Source organism: Sorghum bicolor, chromosome 1 (assembly GCF_000003195.3).
Source record: "Sorghum bicolor cultivar BTx623 chromosome 1, Sorghum_bicolor_NCBIv3, whole genome shotgun sequence".
In the NCBI taxonomy this organism is placed as follows: Eukaryota; Viridiplantae; Streptophyta; class Magnoliopsida; order Poales; family Poaceae; genus Sorghum; species Sorghum bicolor.
This window is the reverse complement of record NC_012870.2, coordinates 5,009,689-5,030,643: the sequence shown is the minus strand read 5'-3', so window position 1 is coordinate 5,030,643 and position 20,955 is coordinate 5,009,689. Positions and strand designations below refer to the sequence as shown.

The 20,955-nt window shown below is 44.5% G+C and overlaps 3 protein-coding genes and 1 pseudogene across 3 annotated transcripts; 2 read left to right on the top strand and 2 right to left on the bottom strand.

The window, feature by feature from the left end:
- On the top strand, positions 778-5,093 carry LOC8083919 (transcription factor PCF6). The gene is made up of 2 exons (XM_002466299.2): positions 778-2,317; positions 4,664-5,093. The coding sequence occupies exon 1, from the start codon at positions 1,131-1,133 to the stop codon at positions 2,298-2,300; it is 1,170 nt and encodes a 389-aa protein (XP_002466344.1). The 5' UTR covers positions 778-1,130; the 3' UTR covers positions 2,301-2,317; positions 4,664-5,093.
- Positions 5,353-6,435, bottom strand: LOC8084145 (probable glutathione S-transferase GSTU1). Its single transcript, XM_002463734.2, has one exon. The coding sequence runs from the start codon at positions 6,212-6,214 to the stop codon at positions 5,525-5,527; it is 690 nt and encodes a 229-aa protein (XP_002463779.1). The 5' UTR covers positions 6,215-6,435; the 3' UTR covers positions 5,353-5,524.
- On the top strand, positions 7,934-8,963 carry LOC8083918 (annotated as a pseudogene).
- LOC8083917 (probable glutathione S-transferase GSTU1) lies at positions 14,619-15,735 on the bottom strand. Its single transcript, XM_002463733.2, has one exon. The coding sequence runs from the start codon at positions 15,535-15,537 to the stop codon at positions 14,857-14,859; it is 681 nt and encodes a 226-aa protein (XP_002463778.1). The 5' UTR covers positions 15,538-15,735; the 3' UTR covers positions 14,619-14,856.

Below are 20,955 nucleotides of genomic sequence, written 5' to 3'. Positions count from 1 at the left end.
TTGAGTTCACCCCAAAAACATTTTTTTTTAAATTTCCTGTCACATCGAATCTTGTGGCATTTGCATTGAGTATTAAATATATAAAAAATAAAAACTAATTACACAATTTGTCTTTAAATCACGAGATGAATCTTTTAAACCTAGTTAGTCTAGGTCCTCGGTGCCTTTTTTTCCGTCCAAAAGGACCACGGTTCTTTGATCATTGACCACAGTACGGGCTCAGCGAACCGTGAAGTGTGAACCAGTCGACATGGCACGGCGCCGTCGGGGTCGGCTCGCGCGGAGGCGGAGCGGAGATTTGCCGCCTCGATCGGCCGCGAGCGCCGAGGGCAGAAAAGGCAAGTGGTAGAAACGCTATCCGTTACGCACGGCACGGCACTCGGCGCCGTACGGCCGCGGCATCACTCCCCAGTCCGCAGTAGTACTGCGCAGTGCGCGAAAGGCAAGACCCCACACCCACCCGACGCGTTCACGCCTCGGTGACCAGTGCGGGCATGGTAGGGCAAGGCAGGGCAGGGCAGTGCCGCAGACGGCAGATCTGACACCGGGCCGGCCGGCCCCCCTAAAGCCTGCCGCCGCCGCTGTCTCCCGCTACCGTCTGCCTCTGCCCGCAGCCGCAGCAGCACCAGCAAGCACAGCTTCTGCCGCCCCGCAGCGCCGCCCCGCGCGTGAGGAGAGAGACGGACGGAGGCAGCGAGCGTCCACGCCGTCCAGTGTGCCACCGCGGGCGGCGGGAGCCGGAGAAAAAACGGACACCGAGGGGGGGGGGGGGGGGGGGGGAAGGTGGCACTAGAGTAGTAGGAGCACCGAGCACGGGCGAGTAGGCAGGCGTGGCAGGGCAGCCTAGGGATAAGACCGTTCGCAGCGCTCGAGCAGCACAGCACGGCAGCCGGGCCGACGAACGACCACGACCACCAGCACGCCGGGGAGCACCAGCCGTTGCCGCATTCCAGCAGCTACAGCTAGCCGAAAACCGCCAGGCGCCAGCCCACGCGCCTGGAGCGAGCTCCCAGCTCCCCCATAAAAGCGCCGCATTCCTCGTCACGGTCACGGCTCTCGCCCGCCGTGCCAGCAGCAGCCAGCCAGCGTATGAGCAGCGCCTGCGCTTGCGCCGGCGGTGGTAGCAGGGGATGGAGGCATCAGCCGTGGGCGACGGAGCAGCGGGCGAGGGCGCGGCGCCCGCGGGCCGCTCCCAGCAGGGTGCCAAGCGCGGCCGCGGCGGCGCCGTGAGGGGCAGCGAGGCGGATGCGGCGTGGGGCCAGCCGCCGATGCTCCCGCCGCCGCAGGCGCCGGGGGCGGGCTCCCGGATCTACCGCGTGCGGGCCAGCGGCGGCAAGGACCGGCACAGCAAGGTGTACACGGCCAAGGGCATCCGCGACCGCCGCGTGCGCCTGTCGGTGCCCACCGCCATCCAGTTCTACGACCTGCAGGACCGCCTCGGCTTCGACCAGCCCAGCAAGGCCATCGAATGGCTCATTAACGCCGCCTCCTCCGCCATCGAGAAGCTCCCAGAGCTCGACCCGGCCGCCTTCGCTGCTCTCCCTGCGCCCGGCGACGCGGATGCCGGCGGCAAGGACAAGCAGCAGCAGGGGAGCAAGTCCGCGGGCAGCAGCACGTCGGAGACGAGCAAGGGCTCCGAGCTCTCGCTCTCGCGCTCCGACGGCCGCGGGGCCGGCGCCGCCGCGCGGGACCGGGAGGTCACCGTGGCCAGCACTTCGGCGCAGGCGGCGTCCTTCACCGAGCTGCTCACCGGGGTGGCGTCGGCCGGCTCCATTACCGCCGCCGAGCACAAGCAGTCCTGGCACCAGCAGCCCAACGTCTCCGCGGCCGCCGCCGCTGACTGCGTCGGCATTGCAAACCACGGGAAAGGTGCGCACGGGCTGTCGACGCACACCTTTTCTGCCCCCGCCGCCGCCAAGTATGGCAATGCGCCTCCGTTCGGCCTGGTGCCGGCGCAGCCCTTCAACTTCACCAGCCCCATCGAGATGCCTCACTTCTCGCTCGGTCAGGACACCTTGGCGGCGTCCTCGCCTGCCGCCGGGGACTACAGCCTCAATTTTTCCATGTCCTCGGGTTTCTTGGGTGCCAATAGGGGGACCCTTCAGTCCAATTCGCAGTCCAACTTCTCAGGCCATAATCACCAGCACCTCCAGAGGCTGGATGGCCCGATCTTGTTTGGTCACGCTCATGCTGCGGCGGCGGCGCATCCCGCATCCGAGAACCAGCTTACGGCATCCGCGGCGTTACAGCTGTGGGACGGGCTCCGGCACTCCGGCATGAAGGAGAAGAGCAAGAACTGATCGCACATTCTTCAACGGTAAGATGATACCAACCTCTTAGAATCTGGAAACTTTTTATCTTTGTCGCCCATGCGCAGATTGTCATTTCCGCTTGATTACCTTACCTTCTTCGTGGCGCTCGAGGTAGCCTCGTGCCCATAACGTCCAACAGCCTTTGTTCTGTTCCAGTTGACTTGACGGGTGTCAGGGCGTCATTTACCTAGGGCTTTGCATGATCTAGTCTAACAGGTGTCATTTGCTCCTCATTGGAGAGGATTTTGGATGATCACATGGCTTCTGATTGGCATGCATTGCAATTTATTGTATTAAATTGCTTTGCTGTGTGCTGTAGCTACGTAGCATTGCTGAAAAGGGATTGAACGCTACCTTTGCATTCATAAAACGCAACAGATGAAGCGAGCTTCTGTTCATATCACAGTATTTCTTTTACCTGGCTAAATGAATTCTTGGGACCCAATCTAGCAATGCATTAATCTGATTTGTACCATAGTTCATTGTAATTGTAACAAGGAAAATTGATGTAGGTGATCTGAGATCTTAGGTTTGTGATAGAACATGCGCTTCTACTTGCATTGGTTTTATAATATGGACCCTGAGTTAAAGCACGCTGAAATATGATATAATTTTTTTGAGTGCTCGTACAAACTTTAGCTTAGATGCCAAGGAATTTGAGAACAAATGCAATCGGCTAAAACCCTAATTATAGAGTTACAAACCATAAGTTGTTCCACTGAGCTTATTACTTCCCATGAATCTACTTGGTGATCTGTTCATGCAAGCCATGCTTGGCCGCCTACTGCGCCAAGTGCATAGTAGGGCTTTGATTGGGTGTTGGCTCCAGATTAGAGCCGCTGTAAGCTGAAGCTCTGCCATACTCGATTCAGTCTTAAACAACATGATTGAATCAGTAGGATTTTTACTTGGTGGTAATACATGGCTAAAGCAGTAGGACCCTTGTATGGTATGCACTGAACTGTACTTCTGTATGATCTTGAACAGTTTGTACTATGTGTCCCATGACAAGGTAAAAATGTACTTAGTGCAGCGTTACTAGCAAAACATCACTATAAGAGTCTTGCCATCAACAAAATGCTTATTGTAATTTGGTGGCCTTGGTGATATCAGTTCATTAGTACCATTTTCCCCCTAACCCCTATAGACTACACTCAGCATGTATAAAGAATCAACTTTGTTTTTTCATTATCCATGCAAACCTTCTTGTTCATCTCTATATATTCTGTGGTGTCGAAATATGTCAATTTTTTGTATTATTAGGTAGTGGTCGTCAAGATTCAGTCTTTATTTCTTGAGATTGGATATGCCACCATTTCTGGTGCTTTGCTTGCACTGAGCTATCCAGAGTTCCAAACTTAAGCTGGACACTTCCAGCCTTATTGATTGAACGTAGCTTTCCATCAGATGCTGTAACATTACTTCCTGGTTGGAAACCTACGCCCCATAGCACAATCTGGAGGGTTTGTTGTTGTTTGTTATACTTCCTACCTACCAGAAGTTACTATTTTGTTTGTTATCTAGTTTCCCCATCTGAGACCTTAGCTTTCTAGTCTGTTAGGACTCTATGTAATTATGTATGCTGGAATCACATGGCATTATTACATTTTTCTGGAATTAAATAGGTAGAAGATTCATCTATGCTATAATATTATTTTAGTTAATGATATTTCACTGATAAATTCAACTCTTGAATCTTGAGCAGTACCTTAAAAGTTATCAGGTATGTAAAGAAAGAAAGAAAGAAAGATGCAAAGCAACAGGCATGATTCCTACATCAACAAACTTCTGTCGTCTTCTTTTTCTAAGGACTATGAGAACTATCTGAAGTGCATGTATGCCTCCACATAAATGAGTCCTCCATCCCAAAAGGGATGCAACTCTAGCAGAATACCAAGTCATACTATCTAATGTTCGACCAAATTTAATACAAACAATTATACATGTTTATGACATCCAATAAATATCATTAGATCCATGCTTGAACACTTTTTTAGTAGCGTCATTATTTTTTTTTTAGAAAATGGAAGAGAACTTTCACCCTCTGTTTGTCCGCACACAACACAGCATTATAATGTAATTATTTAGAGTCATAAATGTTGATAGCCATAGTTTGACTAAGAAAACATATAGAGCTGCATAACTTTGTGAGGGAGGTAGTAGCTAAGTACGGACTGTTTTAGATATCCATCATATATGTAGTTAGTAGTATCCATCATGTTGTTAGTACGCGAGAGACTCCTTTCAGTGTTTGCAGTACAGATTGGTCATTGACATATATGTCAGACAGTACAGATTGGTCATTAACATCTATGCCGGATTCTTAATCTTCTTTGTTTGTGAACCTGCAGAAAACTGAAGACATCCAATTGCTGGGAGCCGTTCCAGCAAGAATTCATCCTTTGGAGCTGCTACCAGTTTGTTGCGGTGATGACTGTCAGATCATCATCAACCATCCATCAGCCCTAGCTGCTGCCGTTGATCAAACAATCCTGTGCCTTTTTTTTCTTTCATTTCCTTCCTAGATGGTGTTGTACAAATTTTGTGGGAGATGAGAGTTTAAACAAGTCGTTGTAAGAGTGCTCGGTAATCGCGGTTCTAGTGCTCCCCGCGTCTAACTGCTGGTCTAGACTATTCTAAAGTTTGGATGAACAGGTCCACTGGACTTGGACAAGCATTGTGGTCATAGTTTCTCAGATTGGTTTGCGAGATACTATCCCTGATTCAGAGGTGCCGCCATGGCTCTTTCTACGTGTGATGAAATCATGAATCATTTGTCCTGACGTTGAGTAGTATTTTGATCTCAAAAGGTGGTACAATCGGTGCATCTGCATAGCCTCATCCTGCACCTGAATGAAATTCAGAATGTTTGCCACTTTGGCCTTGTTTAGTGTTAGCAATTTTTTTTTACTATAGCACTTTCGTTTGTATCTATTAATTATTATCGATTAACTAGATTCAAAAGATTTGACTCACAAATTATAGCTAAACTATGTAATTAATTATTAAATTTAAATATATATTTAATGCTCTATGCATGTGTCGAAAATCTTGAAATCTTCTTGAATTTTGAGGTGAAATAAACAAGACTGAATATTTAATTGATGTCACCAAACGGGCACCGGCACACACAACACAATCGTACGAATAGAAGAAAAAAAAAAGACACGGTCAGATGAGATGACCATGCAAGCAGGGGAATGACGGAGATCTCATTTTGGGCCGAGCACCCACTGCCTGTACTCGAGGACGCGCTGGTACACCTTCTCGGGCGGGTACACGTTAGCCGCCACGCTGTCCCGGCGCGCGCACCGCGCCGCCCACGCCGCGAGCCCCGGGCACTCCTCGGCCATGGCGAACCGTCCATGGCGCTCGTACGTGAGGAACCACGAGGCGAACGGCACGGCCGCGACATCGACGAACCCGAACGCCTCCCCGCCGAAGAACTCCCGGCCGCCGAGCTCGGCGTCCAGCGTCCGGAGCACGGCCAGCATCTCCGCGCGCGCCTCGGGCTCCGGCTCCGCCTCCTCGCCGTCGCGCCTCAGCCACAGCCGCTTCCCGCAGAGGTGCGCCCGGCCGGCGTACTCCGCCCAGAACCGCGCCTGCGCGCGCGCGTAGGGGTCGGTCGGCAGGAGCGGCGGCGTCGCCGGGAAGGCGTCGTCGAGGTACTCGAGGATGACGAGGGACTCGCAGACGGGGCGGCCCGCGTGGAGGAGCACCGGCACCTTGCCGCCGTGCGCCGGGTTGGAGCGGCGCAGGAGGTCGCTCTTGGCCGCGAGGTCCTCCTCCGTGCTTTCGTACGCCAGGCCCTTCTCGGCCAGCGCGATGCGCACGCGCTGCGCGTACGGGCTGGCGAACACGTCCAGCAGCACCAGGTCGCTGCCGCTCTCGGCGCCGGCCATGTGTGTGTGAGTTTGTGTACGAGCGGCGCTGGTTCGCGGTGGTGCGTCGAGGAGAGCGGGAGCGCGGCCGGGGGTCTCGGGCTCCGCTTTTTCTTGCTTGGGATGAGGAGAGCAGAGACGGAGACGGCAAGGAAGCTCTGCTGTTGGCGTGCGTGACGATGTACGTGCTGGACGAGCTTCCACGAAACTGTCTGTGTACGCATTGACTTTGAGGCTGCTACTCCTTTATACGGAGGACTTGAGCTTCGGAAGAGACGATTGGGTGATTGGGTCGTCAGCGCTGGCGTGTCCATGCTGTTTGGTTGTCTGCTCCGTCAGACGTCAGCGCTGATGAGAGGAGGATCTCGTAGCTCCCTTTGATAGTGAATTTATTTGAACATACAAATATGAAAATGTTTTTTCTACCAACTAATCTGTCAACCTTAAAACATAAAAACTTAGAAAAAAAATGTGCAAGATGCACCATCTGTCCAGCACTCCAACTGAAATACTGAATGCGACGGCGACTGTTGCATGAAGCGGAAAAAGATGAGAAGGAACCATAGGCTGGTCCAACCTGGAAATTAAAAAGGCAGCCCAATGAAAAATACACAGGCCCAAACCGGACCACATGAAGTCCAATACAGCCCATATTCGCACGGTGTCGTGGAGATCTCGTACACCCGATGGCGGGGCGGGTCCCAACTCCCAACTCGTCGTCATCCCATACCCCGGAGGAGGGATGGCACACCCGATCTTCTGTGGCCGCCACACCCTGCAACTCGTGCCAGGCATCGCTGTGCCCCGTGCCCCACTGTCCGCGTGCATGATCTCAGAAGCAGCCCGTGAGGTCACTCGTGACACAGAGATGCAAAATTTTTCTATTCCGCTACCGTAGTATTTTCGTTTGTTTGTGACAAATATTATCTAATCATACACTAATTAAGATCAAAAAATTCATCTCATGATTTGCAAGCAAATTGTGTAATTAGTTTTTGTTTTCGTCTATATTTAATGTTTCATACATGTGCCGCAAGATTTGATGTGACGATAAATCTTGAAAACTTTTTGGTTTTCACATGAAGCCTAGGTATGCATCACCGCGCGAGCTTTCCCGCCAAGACGCACTAACGAGACACAGGCCTTGTTTTTTTTATCCAAAAACTAAAAACTTTTCAAAATTTCTCATCACATTAAATCTTATGGCACATGCATAGAGCACTAAATATAGACGAAAATAAAAACTAATTGCACAATTTATCTATAAATCGCGAGATAATCTTTTAAATCTAGTTACTTCACAATTAAATAATATTTATCAAATAAAAACGAAATTGCTACAGTTTTAAAAACCAAAAACTTTTCGGAAACTAAGGCCAGTCTCAATGCATAGTTTCATGACACAGTTACCAAGACTATAAACTAGGTAACCGAAAAACAAGAGTTTCATGGGGATGAAACTCTTCTCACATCTGATGAAACTCCTTCATTAAATGATCCTGCCAAGTCAGTAATTTTGCTTATATGGCATACTATTTAATATACATGACAGTCTCATAAAACATCCATAAGGCCGCAATCGTTGAGACATTTCCTCGATCGGGCGGCGCCACCCACACACTACACGCACACAAGACCAGCTTCTGGAACAACCTCGAGCAAGCATACTGGCTCGAGCTCCGCTGCTGCTCGCGGTCTGGGGCTCCCGGTAACTATAAATGAAGCAGGAGCCCCTCCTCGATCCTCACCTCCACACAGCTAGCATCGAGCCGCCATTGATAGCTACTCCACGGCCAGAAACCCACCGCCCACACACAGCGAGCGAGCGCACGACGCGAGAGCAAGAAGAAGCTAGAGATCGATGGCCGGGGAGAAGAAGCAGGGCCTGCAGCTGCTGGACTTCTGGGTGAGCCCGTTCGGGCAGCGCTGCCGCATCGCGCTGGACGAGAAGGGCCTGCCCTACGAGTACCTGGAGCAGGACGACCTGCTGGGGAACAAGAGCGAGCTCCTGCTCCACGCCAACCCGGTCCACAAGAAGATCCCCGTGCTCCTCCACGACGGCCGCCCCATCTGCGAGTCCCTCCTCATCGTGCAGTACCTCGACGAGGCGTTCCCGGCGACGCCGCCGGCGACCCGTACGCGCGCGCGCAGGCCCGGTTCTGGGCGGACTACGTGGACAAGAAGCTCTACGACTGCGGCACCCGGCTGTGGAAGCTCAATGGGGACGGCCACGCGCAGGCGCGGACGGAGATGGTCGAGATCCTCCGCACGCTGGAGGGCGCGCTCGGCGACGGCGAGTTCTTCGGCGGCGAGGCGTTCGGGTTCGTCGACGTCGCGCTCGTGCCGTTCACGTCGCGGTTCCTCGCCTACGAGCGGTTCGGGGAGCTCAGCGTCGAGAAGGAGTGCCCCAGGCTCGCCGCGTGGGCCAAGCGCTGCGCGGAACGGCCCAGCGTCGCCAAGAACTTGTACCCGGCGGAGAAGGTGTACGAGTTCATCTGCGGGATGAAGAAGAGGCTCGGCATCGAGTAGGATATGGATTGATTGCTGCATGGGTATATATCCAGTCGTGTTCGTCAGTTCGTCGTTGTTGTGTTTTGTTGTGTTGTGTGCCCTGGTTGAATCTCGTTGCAGTGCGTCCCTTGTGTATCGGTCTGTCGTCTGGCGTACGTGCAGCGGCACCGCCGTGTTGCCTCGTGCACGTACCACCGCAGCTGAATAAATGGTTTGTATTGGATTTTCTTGGTAATAACGTCTTCATCAGTTGGTCGCCTTTGCAAGGTTCTTGTGTGTTTTGGAGATGCGCTGGCAGCGCTCATCCATCTCCAATAGCACGTTACGTTTGCAGCATTTGGCATTTGCGATGCGATGGCATGGCGACATCGTGGCCTACCGGTTCCATCTCTTGAAGTCTCGAGCCTCCGCGTCTCTACATGCTCTACCCAGCCTCGCAAGTGGCAAGTCGCAAGTCGCAAGTCGCAACTACAGCAGTGCCATCATCCTGGTTCGAATTCGTCTCCAAGTCTCGAACCTTGGTGTCTCTGCATATTCTACCTCGCCAGCTGCAGCTGCCCACGTATTCCCCCAATACAGTACTTCTTCCCTAATGAGGCCTTGTTGAGTTCGCGAAAATTTTTGGTTTCGGCTACTATGATACTTTTGTTTGTATGTAACAATTATTATTTAATTATAAAGTAACTAGTCTCAAAAGATTCGTCTCGCAAATTACAGACAAACTGTATAATTATTTTTTATTTTCGACTATATAATGCTTAATACATGTGCATAAAGATTTGATGTGACGAGAAATCTAGAAATTTTATAAGAACTAAACAAGGCCTAAGATGATATCGATGGCCACTAATACTACCTTTTCAGATTATTTTCAGATTATTAAGGAAGATGCTCTAACAAATCATCAAAAATCGTCAAAATCTCCACCCAATATGTAGGATCCACGTGTCAGCAACAATTTATTTATCTATCTTTTTTCTTTTCTTTTCTTCTCTCCCCATGGTTCATCTCTCCAGACTCCAGCATTGCTACCCCCACCGCCGATCGCCCCTGCAACTCCATGCCCATCGCTCCCGACCGCAGTATCAGGCCCACCGCTTATCCAAAATATTTTAACTTTAACGAAAGGCATGCTTTGTTGGGTCTAAAGTTTGGCAAGCCAAAAATTTGACAACCAAAAGTTATGAAAAGTTAGATAAAATTATTTACCAAAGATTTACCAGCTAAATATAAGGTGTTGGCAAATTTAGCAACAAATCAAATAGTGGCAAAAAACTTGGCTTACCTAAGTTTTAGCAATCAAAACTTAGCTATCAACTAGTCGGGCTTTAAATTTATAGAAATATAGAAATTAATACCATTAGATATATTATGAAATAAATTTATATAATGTACTCATTTGGTGTTATAGATATTATTACTTTCTCAAAAATTAATTAAACTTAAGATGGTTCGACTTATGTGATACTAAAAATGGATTTATTTTAAGATGAATAGAATATTAATATTAAGGAAATGGAACTGTAGACAGCAACAATTCTAAGCTGCAACGGAACACTAGCGATCGCTGACCAACTAGCCTATTATTACATACTCCATAAAACATTTTCTCACTTTTCGATTAGTCAAAAAGTTTTAATTTTAATAAATGTTGATAAAAAATGCAAACATATATGAACATACAAATGTTACAATGCTTTTTGTACCAACTATTATGTTAACGGTAAAACTTAAAAACTTTTAGAACATAAATAAAGTTAACTATACAATTTGGAAGAAAAGGAGTACTCCCAGTAGCTAAGCCGAGAGGCTAATGATGGTGGACCATCCGATCGCTGTCAGCTGAAGTCATTAAACGAAGAAAATACATGTTTAGACACTCCAATCCGCATCATGCATTTTGTTTTTTTTAAAGATGCATCATGCATGGTGGTGGACTGGTGGTGCAGGATGCACCATCTGTCCAACACTGTAACTGAATGCGGCGGCGACTGAAGAGAAGCGAGTAGGAAGTGGGGAAAGACGAGGAACCATGGGCTGGTCCAATCCAGAAATTAAAAGAAAAAGGTCTACTTTAGTTTTCTCAACTTTCACGAAAGTATGATTTTCATCTCTTAACTCTAAAACCGGACAATATACATCCCTCAACTTTTAAAACCATGCACATTATATCCTTGACCTGGTTTTGAAAGCGGTTTACCTTTTCCTTTTTATTTATTTTGGCTGAAATTTTTGAAAAATCACAGTAAATCACATAAAATAGAAAACTCAATTTTGTTGGACTTCAGATCAGTAGATCTACACAATGAATATATAATATAGTATGTTCTAGTATAATTTTTTTGATGCATCTTTCGATCTATGTTTTTCTGTAATTAATTAGACTAGTTATAGCTACATTTTCTATGGTCCAATTGTGATGAAATTTTTATGGTGAGCTAATTAGTCTATATTTGAGTTATAGTAAAAAATTTATACTCATTGAATCACGTATTACTTAGGCCCTGTTTAGTTCCCACCCAAAAAATTTTCATCCATCCCATCGAATCTTTGGACACATGTATGGAACATTAAATGTAGATAAAAAATAAACTAATTACACAGTTTGGTTGAAAATCGTGAGATGAATCTTTTAAGCCTAGTTAGTCCATGATTAGCCTTAAGTGCTACAGTAACCCACATGTGCCAATGACAGATTAATTATGCTTAATAGATTTGTCTTGGAGTTTCCATACGAGTTATGTAATTTATTTTTTATTAGTTTCTAAAACTCCTCCTGACATTCTTTCGACATATCCGATATGACACTCAAAAATTTTTCATCTCCAATCTAAACAGGACCTTAGTTGTAGATTTTTTTAGGTTTATGCTTTTTAAATTATAATAAATCTATAACTTAGTTATACATGATCTAATGAGTATGAAATTTTTAGCATAGTTTAAACATATATTAATTAGTTTAACATAAAAAATTCACCACAATTGGACCATACAAACTATTGCTATGAATTATTCTAATTAATTATAGGAAAATACAAATCTAAAGCTACAATAATAATTTTGTACTAAAGTATACTATATTATATGTTCACTATGTAGATCTACTTATCTGGAGTCCAACAAAATCAGATTTACTATTTTATGAATTTTATGTGTTTTTACTATAATTTTTCAAATATTCAGCCAAAATAAATAAAAATAAAAAAGACAAAACTGCCTTCAAAACCGCTCATAACCATATCACGGACGTAATTTGTATGGTTTCAAAAATTGAGAAATATATTTTATCCGGTTTTGAAGTTCAGAGACGGAAAACAAACTTTTACAAAAGTTGAGTGACCTAAAGTGGATTTCTTCCACGGCCGGCTCTATAATTTGAAGGGCCTTTGGGCAAGCAAGAAGATAAGGGCCCGTTGAACTAATTTTTAACATCAAAATTACAGTATATAATATGGATAATAAAAATTACTTTGCAATATAGCATGATCGCTCAAAACATAACAATACTCAATAGTGTAACAATAAAACTAAAAATAATAACCATTATGATTACCTCAAAAAATATAATGTGTCAGTGCCTTGTAAAAAAACGTCTTCGGGCATTTCTTGATGCAAAATCTTCAATAATAGTATCAAGATTAATGTCGTCCAAAATATCCTTCTCAATGCTGCACATAGCCAAGCCATTTAGTCTTTCTTGTAACATAGTTGATCTCAAACAATTTTTGAGCAGTTTTAATTTGGAGAAACTTCTTTCAGCTGATGCTACTATCACTGGAATAGTTAGGAGATTACGATATGCAATGGAAACATTCTGATAACAATCTGCGGCTTTAACAAACTGAAGAATCTCAAGTGCTGACATTAGTTCTTTCGACAAAGATTCTAGCAACACTTTTAATTTAGAGAAAAAATCATCCAACTCAACATCAGATTTGTTGTCTTGAGAACAAGATTCAACAAAGCACCCAACAAATGCTTTTTAGGCAACATCTATCATATTTAAATAAATACATTGAATTAGAAATTTATAATCCTAGGCAAATAAAGAAATTAGAACCGGTGTCGGTGTGTTGTTGCTTACCGAGGATCGAAACTGTTGCCGCTTCCCATTGTTGGTCACCGGATCAGATTTAGATATTCAGATGGGCATCTCCTCTCCGGCACACGCAGGGGTAGGGACGCAGGTTCACGGCGAGTACGGCGACAAGAACAGACGAAACGTCGCCTGGCCGCCTGGGGCTCTGCTCAATGGACGATGGATCAATCTGGTTACCTACGTAGTCTAGAAGGAAAAAGTTATGCAGGCTTGGGCTGGTTTCTGATGGGCCTTCAATTGCTTATTATGCTAAATAGAAAATTATATATATTAATTATTTATATGGTCTTGGGCCCCCTAGCTTCATGGGCCCCCGGCCGTCGCACTGCCTGCCCCCACCTCAGAGCCGGCCCTGATTTCTTCCAAATTAAAAAGACGGTCCAACCTAAAGAACACAGGACCCAACCACACCACACATGAAGTCCAACACAGGCCATGTGTCGCACCGTGTCGTGGAGATCTCGTATAGCCGATGTTCCTACTCCCTCCATCCCAATTCCCAACAACAAAGAATACCATTCTAAATTTAAATCGTTGTTTCTACTCCCTCTATCATCATGACAAGAATACAGTTCTAGATTTAAATTAAATTTAAAAAACAAAATTCGATTTAAATAGTATTAATATTTACATCTTCAATTAGATTTTAATGTACAAACATATTATATGATTATTCAGTAATACTTATTCAATATCATATATGTTTGTTTTTTATATAAATTTAGTTAAATTTAGAATTGTTTGACTCACCAAAAAGGAAGAATATCTGCTTTATTAATACTTTCTTTATTTTTTAAGTATCACATTTAGTTTGTCCTAAGTCAAACTTTATAATCTTTGACTAATCATTTTTAAAAATCCTTATAGTTTCACAATATATGAATTATATATTATGATAGTATTTCTCATAATAAATCTAAAAATATAAATCTTATGATATGAAACTATATAACTTTTTTAAAGTCAACAGTCAAAGACATGCGTGTTTGATTTAGGACAAACGAAATGTGATACTTAGTAATAAAAAACTGAGGGAGTATGTAATAGGCTAGTTGACCGGCCATCGCTAGTGTACTTCGACCGGGCAACCTAGAATTGTACTTTGCTACTATTCTATTTCTTTATTATTAATACACCATTCGTTTTCAAATAAATCAGTTTATAAGTTAGACCATCTAAAGTTTAGTTTTTTTTAATAACATCTGTTGCTAAAACTTGGGCACCTTTATGGCACTATTTGATTTGTTGCTAAATTTCGTCTATACCTTAATTATGATTAGCTTGATGGCCAGATTTTGGAACCCAACCAAACATGCTATACGTTAAAGTTAAAATATTTTGGAGCAGAGACAGTAATGTAGACTGTTAGACTATTTTAAGACCCTAACAGAGATGAGAAAGATCTAGGCAAGATCCTAACAGTAACATAGATCTGGGCAGCTACAGCTGGCGAGGTATAGAGTATGCAGAGTTGTCGACATTGGAGACTTTTCTCTGTTCGTTTATCTGAAAAACCACGGTTAAAAATATATTTACTGATTTATTATAAGAAAAAAAATACTATTAGCTAACAGAAAAAATAATTATAAGAAAAAAATACTACTTGAAGTACGACTTAAGCCATGGGACTCGAAGACTTCGAGGGCTGAACCGGGATGATGGCGGCATGGCGCTGCATGTAGAGATGCCGAGGCTCGAGCCTTCTAGAGATGGAACCGGCACCATCGCCATCACACCGCAAATTCCAAATGCTGCAATGCAATGTGCTGTTGGAGCTGAGTGCTGCCAGCGCATCTCCAAAGCACACAAGAACCAAAAGAAAATTCCAATACAACCCATTTTATTTCAGCTCCAGAACGTGCACGAGGCAACACGGCGCTGCCGCTGCACGGACGCCAGACGACACACACATGGATACAAGGAACGCACGAAAACAACTCCACCCAATGCAACCACACAACACAACGACGACCTCTCACGAACACGACTGCTCTGCTCATCACCTACCAACAGAACCATGAAACACTGTTGACGACAGCAATCAATCCAAATCCTACTCGATGCCGAACCTCTTCTTCAACCCGCAGATGAACTCGTAGACCTTCTCGCCCGGGTACAGGTTCTTGGCGACGCTAGGCCGCTCCGCGCATCGCTTGGCCCACGCGGCGAGCCTGGGGCACTCCTTCTCGACGCTGAGGTCCCCGAACCGCTCGTAGGCGAGGAACCACGACGTGAACGGCACGAGCGCGACGTCGACGAACCCGAACGCCTCCCCGCCGAAGAACTCGCCGTCGCCGAGCGCGCCCTCCAGCGTGCGGAGGATCTCGACCATCTCCGTCCGCGCCTGCAAGTGGCCGTCCCCCTTGAGCTTCCACAGCCGGGTGCCGCAGTCGTAGAGCTTCTTGTCCACGTAGTCCGCCCAGAACCTGGCCTGCGCGCGCGCGTACGCGTCGCCGGCGGCGGCGGGGAGCAGCGACGGCGTCGCCGGGAACGCCTCGTCCAGGTACTGCACGATGATGAGGGACTCGCAGACGGGGCGGCCGTCGTGGAGGAGCACGGGGATCTTCTTGTGGACCGGGTTGGCGCGGAGCAGGAGCTCGCTCTTGTTCGCGAGGTCCTGCTCGAGGTACTCGTAGGAGAGGCCCTTCTCGTCCAGCGCGATCCGGCAGCGCTGCCCGAACGGGCTCACCCAGAAGTCCAGCAGCTGCAGGCCCTGCTTCTTCTCCCCGGCCATCTCTTCTTGTAGCTTTGTGTGTGGGTTTGTGAGCGCGCACTTGTGCAGTGATCAATGGCGGATGGAATCGATACTGTGGAGGAGAGGAGCGAGGAGGGGCGCTCTGCTTTATTTATAGGAGCCGAGAGACCGTGGAGCAGAGCTCCACCCACTCGAGCCAGTGTGGTCGAGGAGGTTCCGGAAGCTCTGGTCGTGTGGGTGGGTTGGGTGGGTGAAGACAGAAGACGACGGAGTATCACACACGCCCGAGCCCGAGGAAAATCTCTGCGGCTAGTGCGTCTCGGCGGGAAAAATCACGCGGAGATGCATAAACAGCGGTGTCACGGGTGACGTCACGGGGTTGCCACTGGTCTCGGGCACGCGACGGCCGATGCCTGGCACGGGTTGCAGCGTTGCAGGGCGTGGCGGCCACAGAAGATCGGGTGCGCCATCCCTCATCCTGGATATGCATGGCCGTATGGGATGACGACAGGGGAGATTGGATTTGGAGTGCCGCCGTGCCGCCTGCGGACCTGCTGGATTATCCGATTTCTCGTACTGCGGTGCGGGACGTGGCCAAATGCGAACATGCATGTGTCCATTCGAGGTGTACAATTCTATCGGCTATCAAGATATTTTTAATAATAATTTATAAATAGTTAATTAGATGAGATATAGAAATAATAAAATTAAATGACACTTTTGTTGGTTATCAAAGAGAGATTAAATAGCTAGCAACTTTTAAATTAGCTAGCTAAATAGCTAGCGACTCCTAAATAACTAGTCTGGCACGATTTCTGAGAAATATCTCTCACATAAATCTCCACTATAATATTTTTTTTTAATTTTCATGTCTTATCTAGCTAGTTATTTGAAAACTGATATTAATAAAAATATCTTAATAGCCAATAGAATTTTTCTTAGATTAACTATTTAAGAACCATTTAAGACGCCCTGAGACTTTGTGAGAGTTCGGCAAATACGAAATAGGAACATGGCTACCTGCTTTTTTGCTCCACCGGTTTTAAAATAGAAGTTATTCTTACTTTCCGAGAAGTTATTTTGTTTAAACTTTGGACAATTATATATGTAGCGTCGAAGTTAGGAATTTTATGTAGAGGGAGCCGTACTACCAAAATACACACAATATAATATGAATCCTAAAATATATATATATAGGGATTAACAGTGCATTATGTATGTATATATATATCACTAAAATCACCATTAATTGTACATGCAGCAAGTCTATAATGTCAAAAACAGAAAAAAAAAGAATTTGGTACCTGCAAGTTAATTGCTGATGATGAGTTGTTGATTGCCCTGGAGCTTCCATTTATTCGGTGTCCTCTTCTTGTTGAGCAGCAAGACAAGACGTTCAGGTTTATGCGTTAATTCTCTCGTTTATAACCCCCACGATTGATCTAAGGTCAATCTCAATACATAGTTTAATGGCATAGTTAACAAAACTATAAACTAGATAATCGAGTCATATGATTTTTATAGAGATGAAACTCCTCTCTCATCTAATAAAACTTCTTCATTTAATGACTCAGCTAAGTCAGTAATTTTGCTTATGTGACACTCTATTTAATATGCATGACACTCCTATAAAACATGCATTAAGACTGGCCTAATAATATCTTATTGCTAGGTTTGCTTCAAATAAAATAATCAATCAACTACTAAAGTGAATTAAAAATGAACATACCTGATCGATATCTGTGTTGTCCTTGATCTGCTGGGTAATCCGTCGGTCATATTTTTTGCGGTAGACATTAGGGGGTTTATCTGCTGGTCCTCTAGCTCTGCCACTGTATATATAAAAAAATATTAATATTTATAATATGTATCATTAGATAGATCATTGAAACTATTATAGTAAATTTATTTGGAGATTAAATATTACATATTATTTTTCAACAAATACAGATCTAATTGAAGTTGAGAAAGTTTAATCAACATGCATTCCGGTCATAACGTCCTCTATCCTATGACGCACAAAAGACGTGTTTATTTGACTAATTGACTTATATTTGGTTGTCTACGGTTTTCCACGCTGGAAGTGGAAGTTAAGCGCACCACTGTTTTTTGTATGTGTTTGTGTTGATTCAAGTGGTCTTATTTATTTGACTGAAAAATCATAACTAAAAGTATTATTTGATTTATTATAAAAGAAAATACTGCTGAATAAAACAACTGCTATTTTCAGCCAACCATCTTCAAAAAAAAGCATATTGAGTGAGCTGATCCCCCCCCCCTCTTGGTTTCTTTTCTATCTCGTTTTAATGATGGTCGCCAATATTTTACCTCACCCAACAACTTCTCCGTTCCTTTATTTACCAGAAGTTTAGTTCCGAAAAAATTTTGGATTTCATTATTGTAGCATTTTTGTTTTTATTTGACAAATATTGTTCAATCATGAACTAACTAGGATCAAAAGATTCGTCTCGTGATTTACACGACAAACTGTGTAATTAGTTTTTGTTTTTGTCTATATTTAATGTTTTATGCATGTGCCGCAAGATTTGATGTGACGTAGAATCTTGAAAATTTCAACGTGAATAAACAAGGCCTGGGATGGGTGAGTGAATCTCGCACTTTCATGTTTCATAGTGCAAATCTCGAGACAAGCTCGCTCGAGAACCAAACGCTTGTTCTACTACTTCGATTTCTAACATAGCAACGCTTGAGATCGAAACCAAATGTGCCATTTTCTTACGTGTTGCTTCCTCCATCCCAAAATACACTCCAGGTCTACAGGCTACAACACGTTTTGAGTTGCAACCGTCAGTATCCATCAGAAGCGATCCGCGAGAACGCATGCCCAACCGCATGAGCAAACACATCGTCACGTACGCTGTCACACACGGCGACGTGCATGTACGTGTTCGGCTCCGCTTGCTGTCACGGCGTGCGTCATATTGGGTATCCCCTGCGATCCAGCACGCCGTGTGTGCGTGCGGTGCGCCGAGAGGGAGCGTCCGCCGCCGGGACAGGCGCGAACGAACGCTTGCTCGGTTGCTCCGATCCGGAGAGCCGGCCGATGCCTCTGCTGATTCCCTTTCTTCGTCCCGGCCGGCAAGCTAGTGCAGTGCAGGTACCAGGTAGGCAAGTGCAGCAGCCCAGCCTCCGCGTTTTTTTTTTGGGGTCTTGCATGCAGGAGACACAAGGCAGCGGTGGCCGGGCACAGCCCAGAGCCCACAGAGGATCTGGACAGGCGATTCCCCGCAGTGTGGGGGTGACGTAGGCTTTGTTTAGGCATTGTTTAGTTCCAAAAAATTTTGTAAAATTTTTTAGATTTCTTGTCACATTAAATTTTTAGACGCATGCATAGAGTATTAAATATAGACGAAAATAAAAATTAATTGCACAGTTTGGTCGGAATTGACGAGATTAATCTTTTGAGTCTATTTAGTACATGATTGGATAATATTTGTCAAATACAAACGAAAGTAGTACTATTCCTATTTTACAAAACTTTTTGGAACTAAACAAGGCCTTAGTTGACCAAACAAGAAAACTTTTCAAGATTTCCCGTCATATCGAATCTTGCGACATATACATAGAGTTTTAAATAAGATAAAAATAAAGACTAATTGCACAATTTATGTGTAAATTATGAGACGGATTTTTTAAGTCTAGTTACTCCATGATTGGATAATGTTTATCAAATAAAAACGAATATATTATAGTGTCAAAATCCAAAGAAAATTTAGATCTAAACAAAGCCGTAGTACACTTATCTGAAATCTGCAAAAAAAAAGGTAAAAGAAAAAGAACAAAGACTACCTCACACGGGGCACACGGCGTGTCATATTTGCAAACCACACACTGAATATGAACTTGAATCTCAGACCCAACTATGATCCTCGTTGAAAGAAGACGACCAGTAGGTATTCTCTTTTTTTTTTAAAAAAAGGAGCGCATATACGTGTAGTACATGTCTCGTATGAACGCAATTATATATCCTGTTCGTATAAACATGACCGAAAGAAATAGACAGTAGATTTTAAGGTTGAGGGACGTATTATAAAGTTTTGTGTTATTATAGAACTATTAGTGGACAAATCTCGAAACTGATAAAGTTATCATAATAGGCATCATGTTATCATCAATGGGTGTATTATTGTCTACCACTAAAAAGAATTATGTCATATAAATAAAATCATAAATACGAATACACATATCAAGTCTAGAACTCGACTCGAGCACACAAATATCTCATCATTGATAAGCGAGCAAATTTCATTATTGACAAAGCTACTATAGATATTACACACATTGTCGTCCGAAAACAATGAAAAATCTTAGAACAAATAAAAAAAAGCTCACACTTCAAGTCTTTGACTTCGACTTGGATGGGTTGGTTTCGCTATAAGAAACCTAACCAACTGTTCTCACACTTCAAAAACAAAAGATACTTCTTTCTTAGTGCTTTAGCTTTGTCCTAAATTAAACTATTACAAACTTAATCAAATCTAGGTAAAATTGATATTGATTTCTGTATATATTATGGAATAAATATTGTTTCTAAGTTTGTCCCTAAGTTTCCAGGTTCCAGTACGGTTTTCCGGACAGACCGAGTTTTATTCTCGGTCTCCCTGTCGAATCGGATTCGCAATCCATGGATGAGATCGCATTTCTGCTTTTAAATATGCACAAAAACAGTGTACTGCTGCTAGTATTTTTTTTTTGCTTTTGGTGTTAGTTTAATCCGTGTCTTTTCCAACGCCAACGAGAAGGAAATAGAACCCCACATCTTATTCTAGCCAGCTATCTTGTTTATCTGCGGTGTCTTATTCTTATTCATTTGGCAGAAACTACTATTACCTAATTCATTGTGAGAGAAAAATATTACTGAATGACTAATAAATTCGGCCGATAAACCTAAACGAACGACAATTGCATCATGACTCATGAGCATTTGTTTTTTTATTCTTCTTCCTGTTGCTCACAACGAGAAGACATTACGATATGGAGGTCGGCCTTGTTTAGCTCCCAAAAGATTTTGCAAAACTTTTTAGATTTTCCGTCACATCAAATCTTTAGACGCATGCATGAAGTATTAAATATAGATGAAAATTAAAACTAATTGTATAGTTTGGTCGGAATTGACGAGACAAATCTTTTGAGCCTAGTTAGTTCATAATTGAACAATATTTGTCAAATACAATCGAAATGCCTGTTTTGCAAAATTTTTTGAAACTAAACAAGACCTTAGTCTCTGCTGCTAAAGATTACTAGATCTTTTATTTCAAAAAAAATCTTTAGGCTATTCGCTTATCACTAGCCAGAATAATGTTTGGCCGAATTATGGGCGATCTTGTGGCGAGAACTTTTGATTTTTCGAGCTCTGATCTCGAATTCCGCAAACCATTAGCTCCTCTAGAGAGGGCACAACCAACTCAAGAAAAGCCTTTCTTCGTTTCACTCCTG

What these genes read in the sequence shown, in the direction of transcription:
- LOC8083919 (XM_002466299.2), top strand. Translation starts at nt 1,131, where the DNA reads ATGGAGGCATCAGCCGTGGGCGACGGAGCAGCGGGCGAGGGCGCGGCG.
- LOC8084145 (XM_002463734.2), bottom strand. Translation starts at nt 6,214, where the DNA reads ATGGCCGGCGCCGAGAGCGGCAGCGACCTGGTGCTGCTGGACGTGTTC.
- LOC8083917 (XM_002463733.2), bottom strand. Translation starts at nt 15,537, where the DNA reads ATGGCCGGGGAGAAGAAGCAGGGCCTGCAGCTGCTGGACTTCTGGGTG.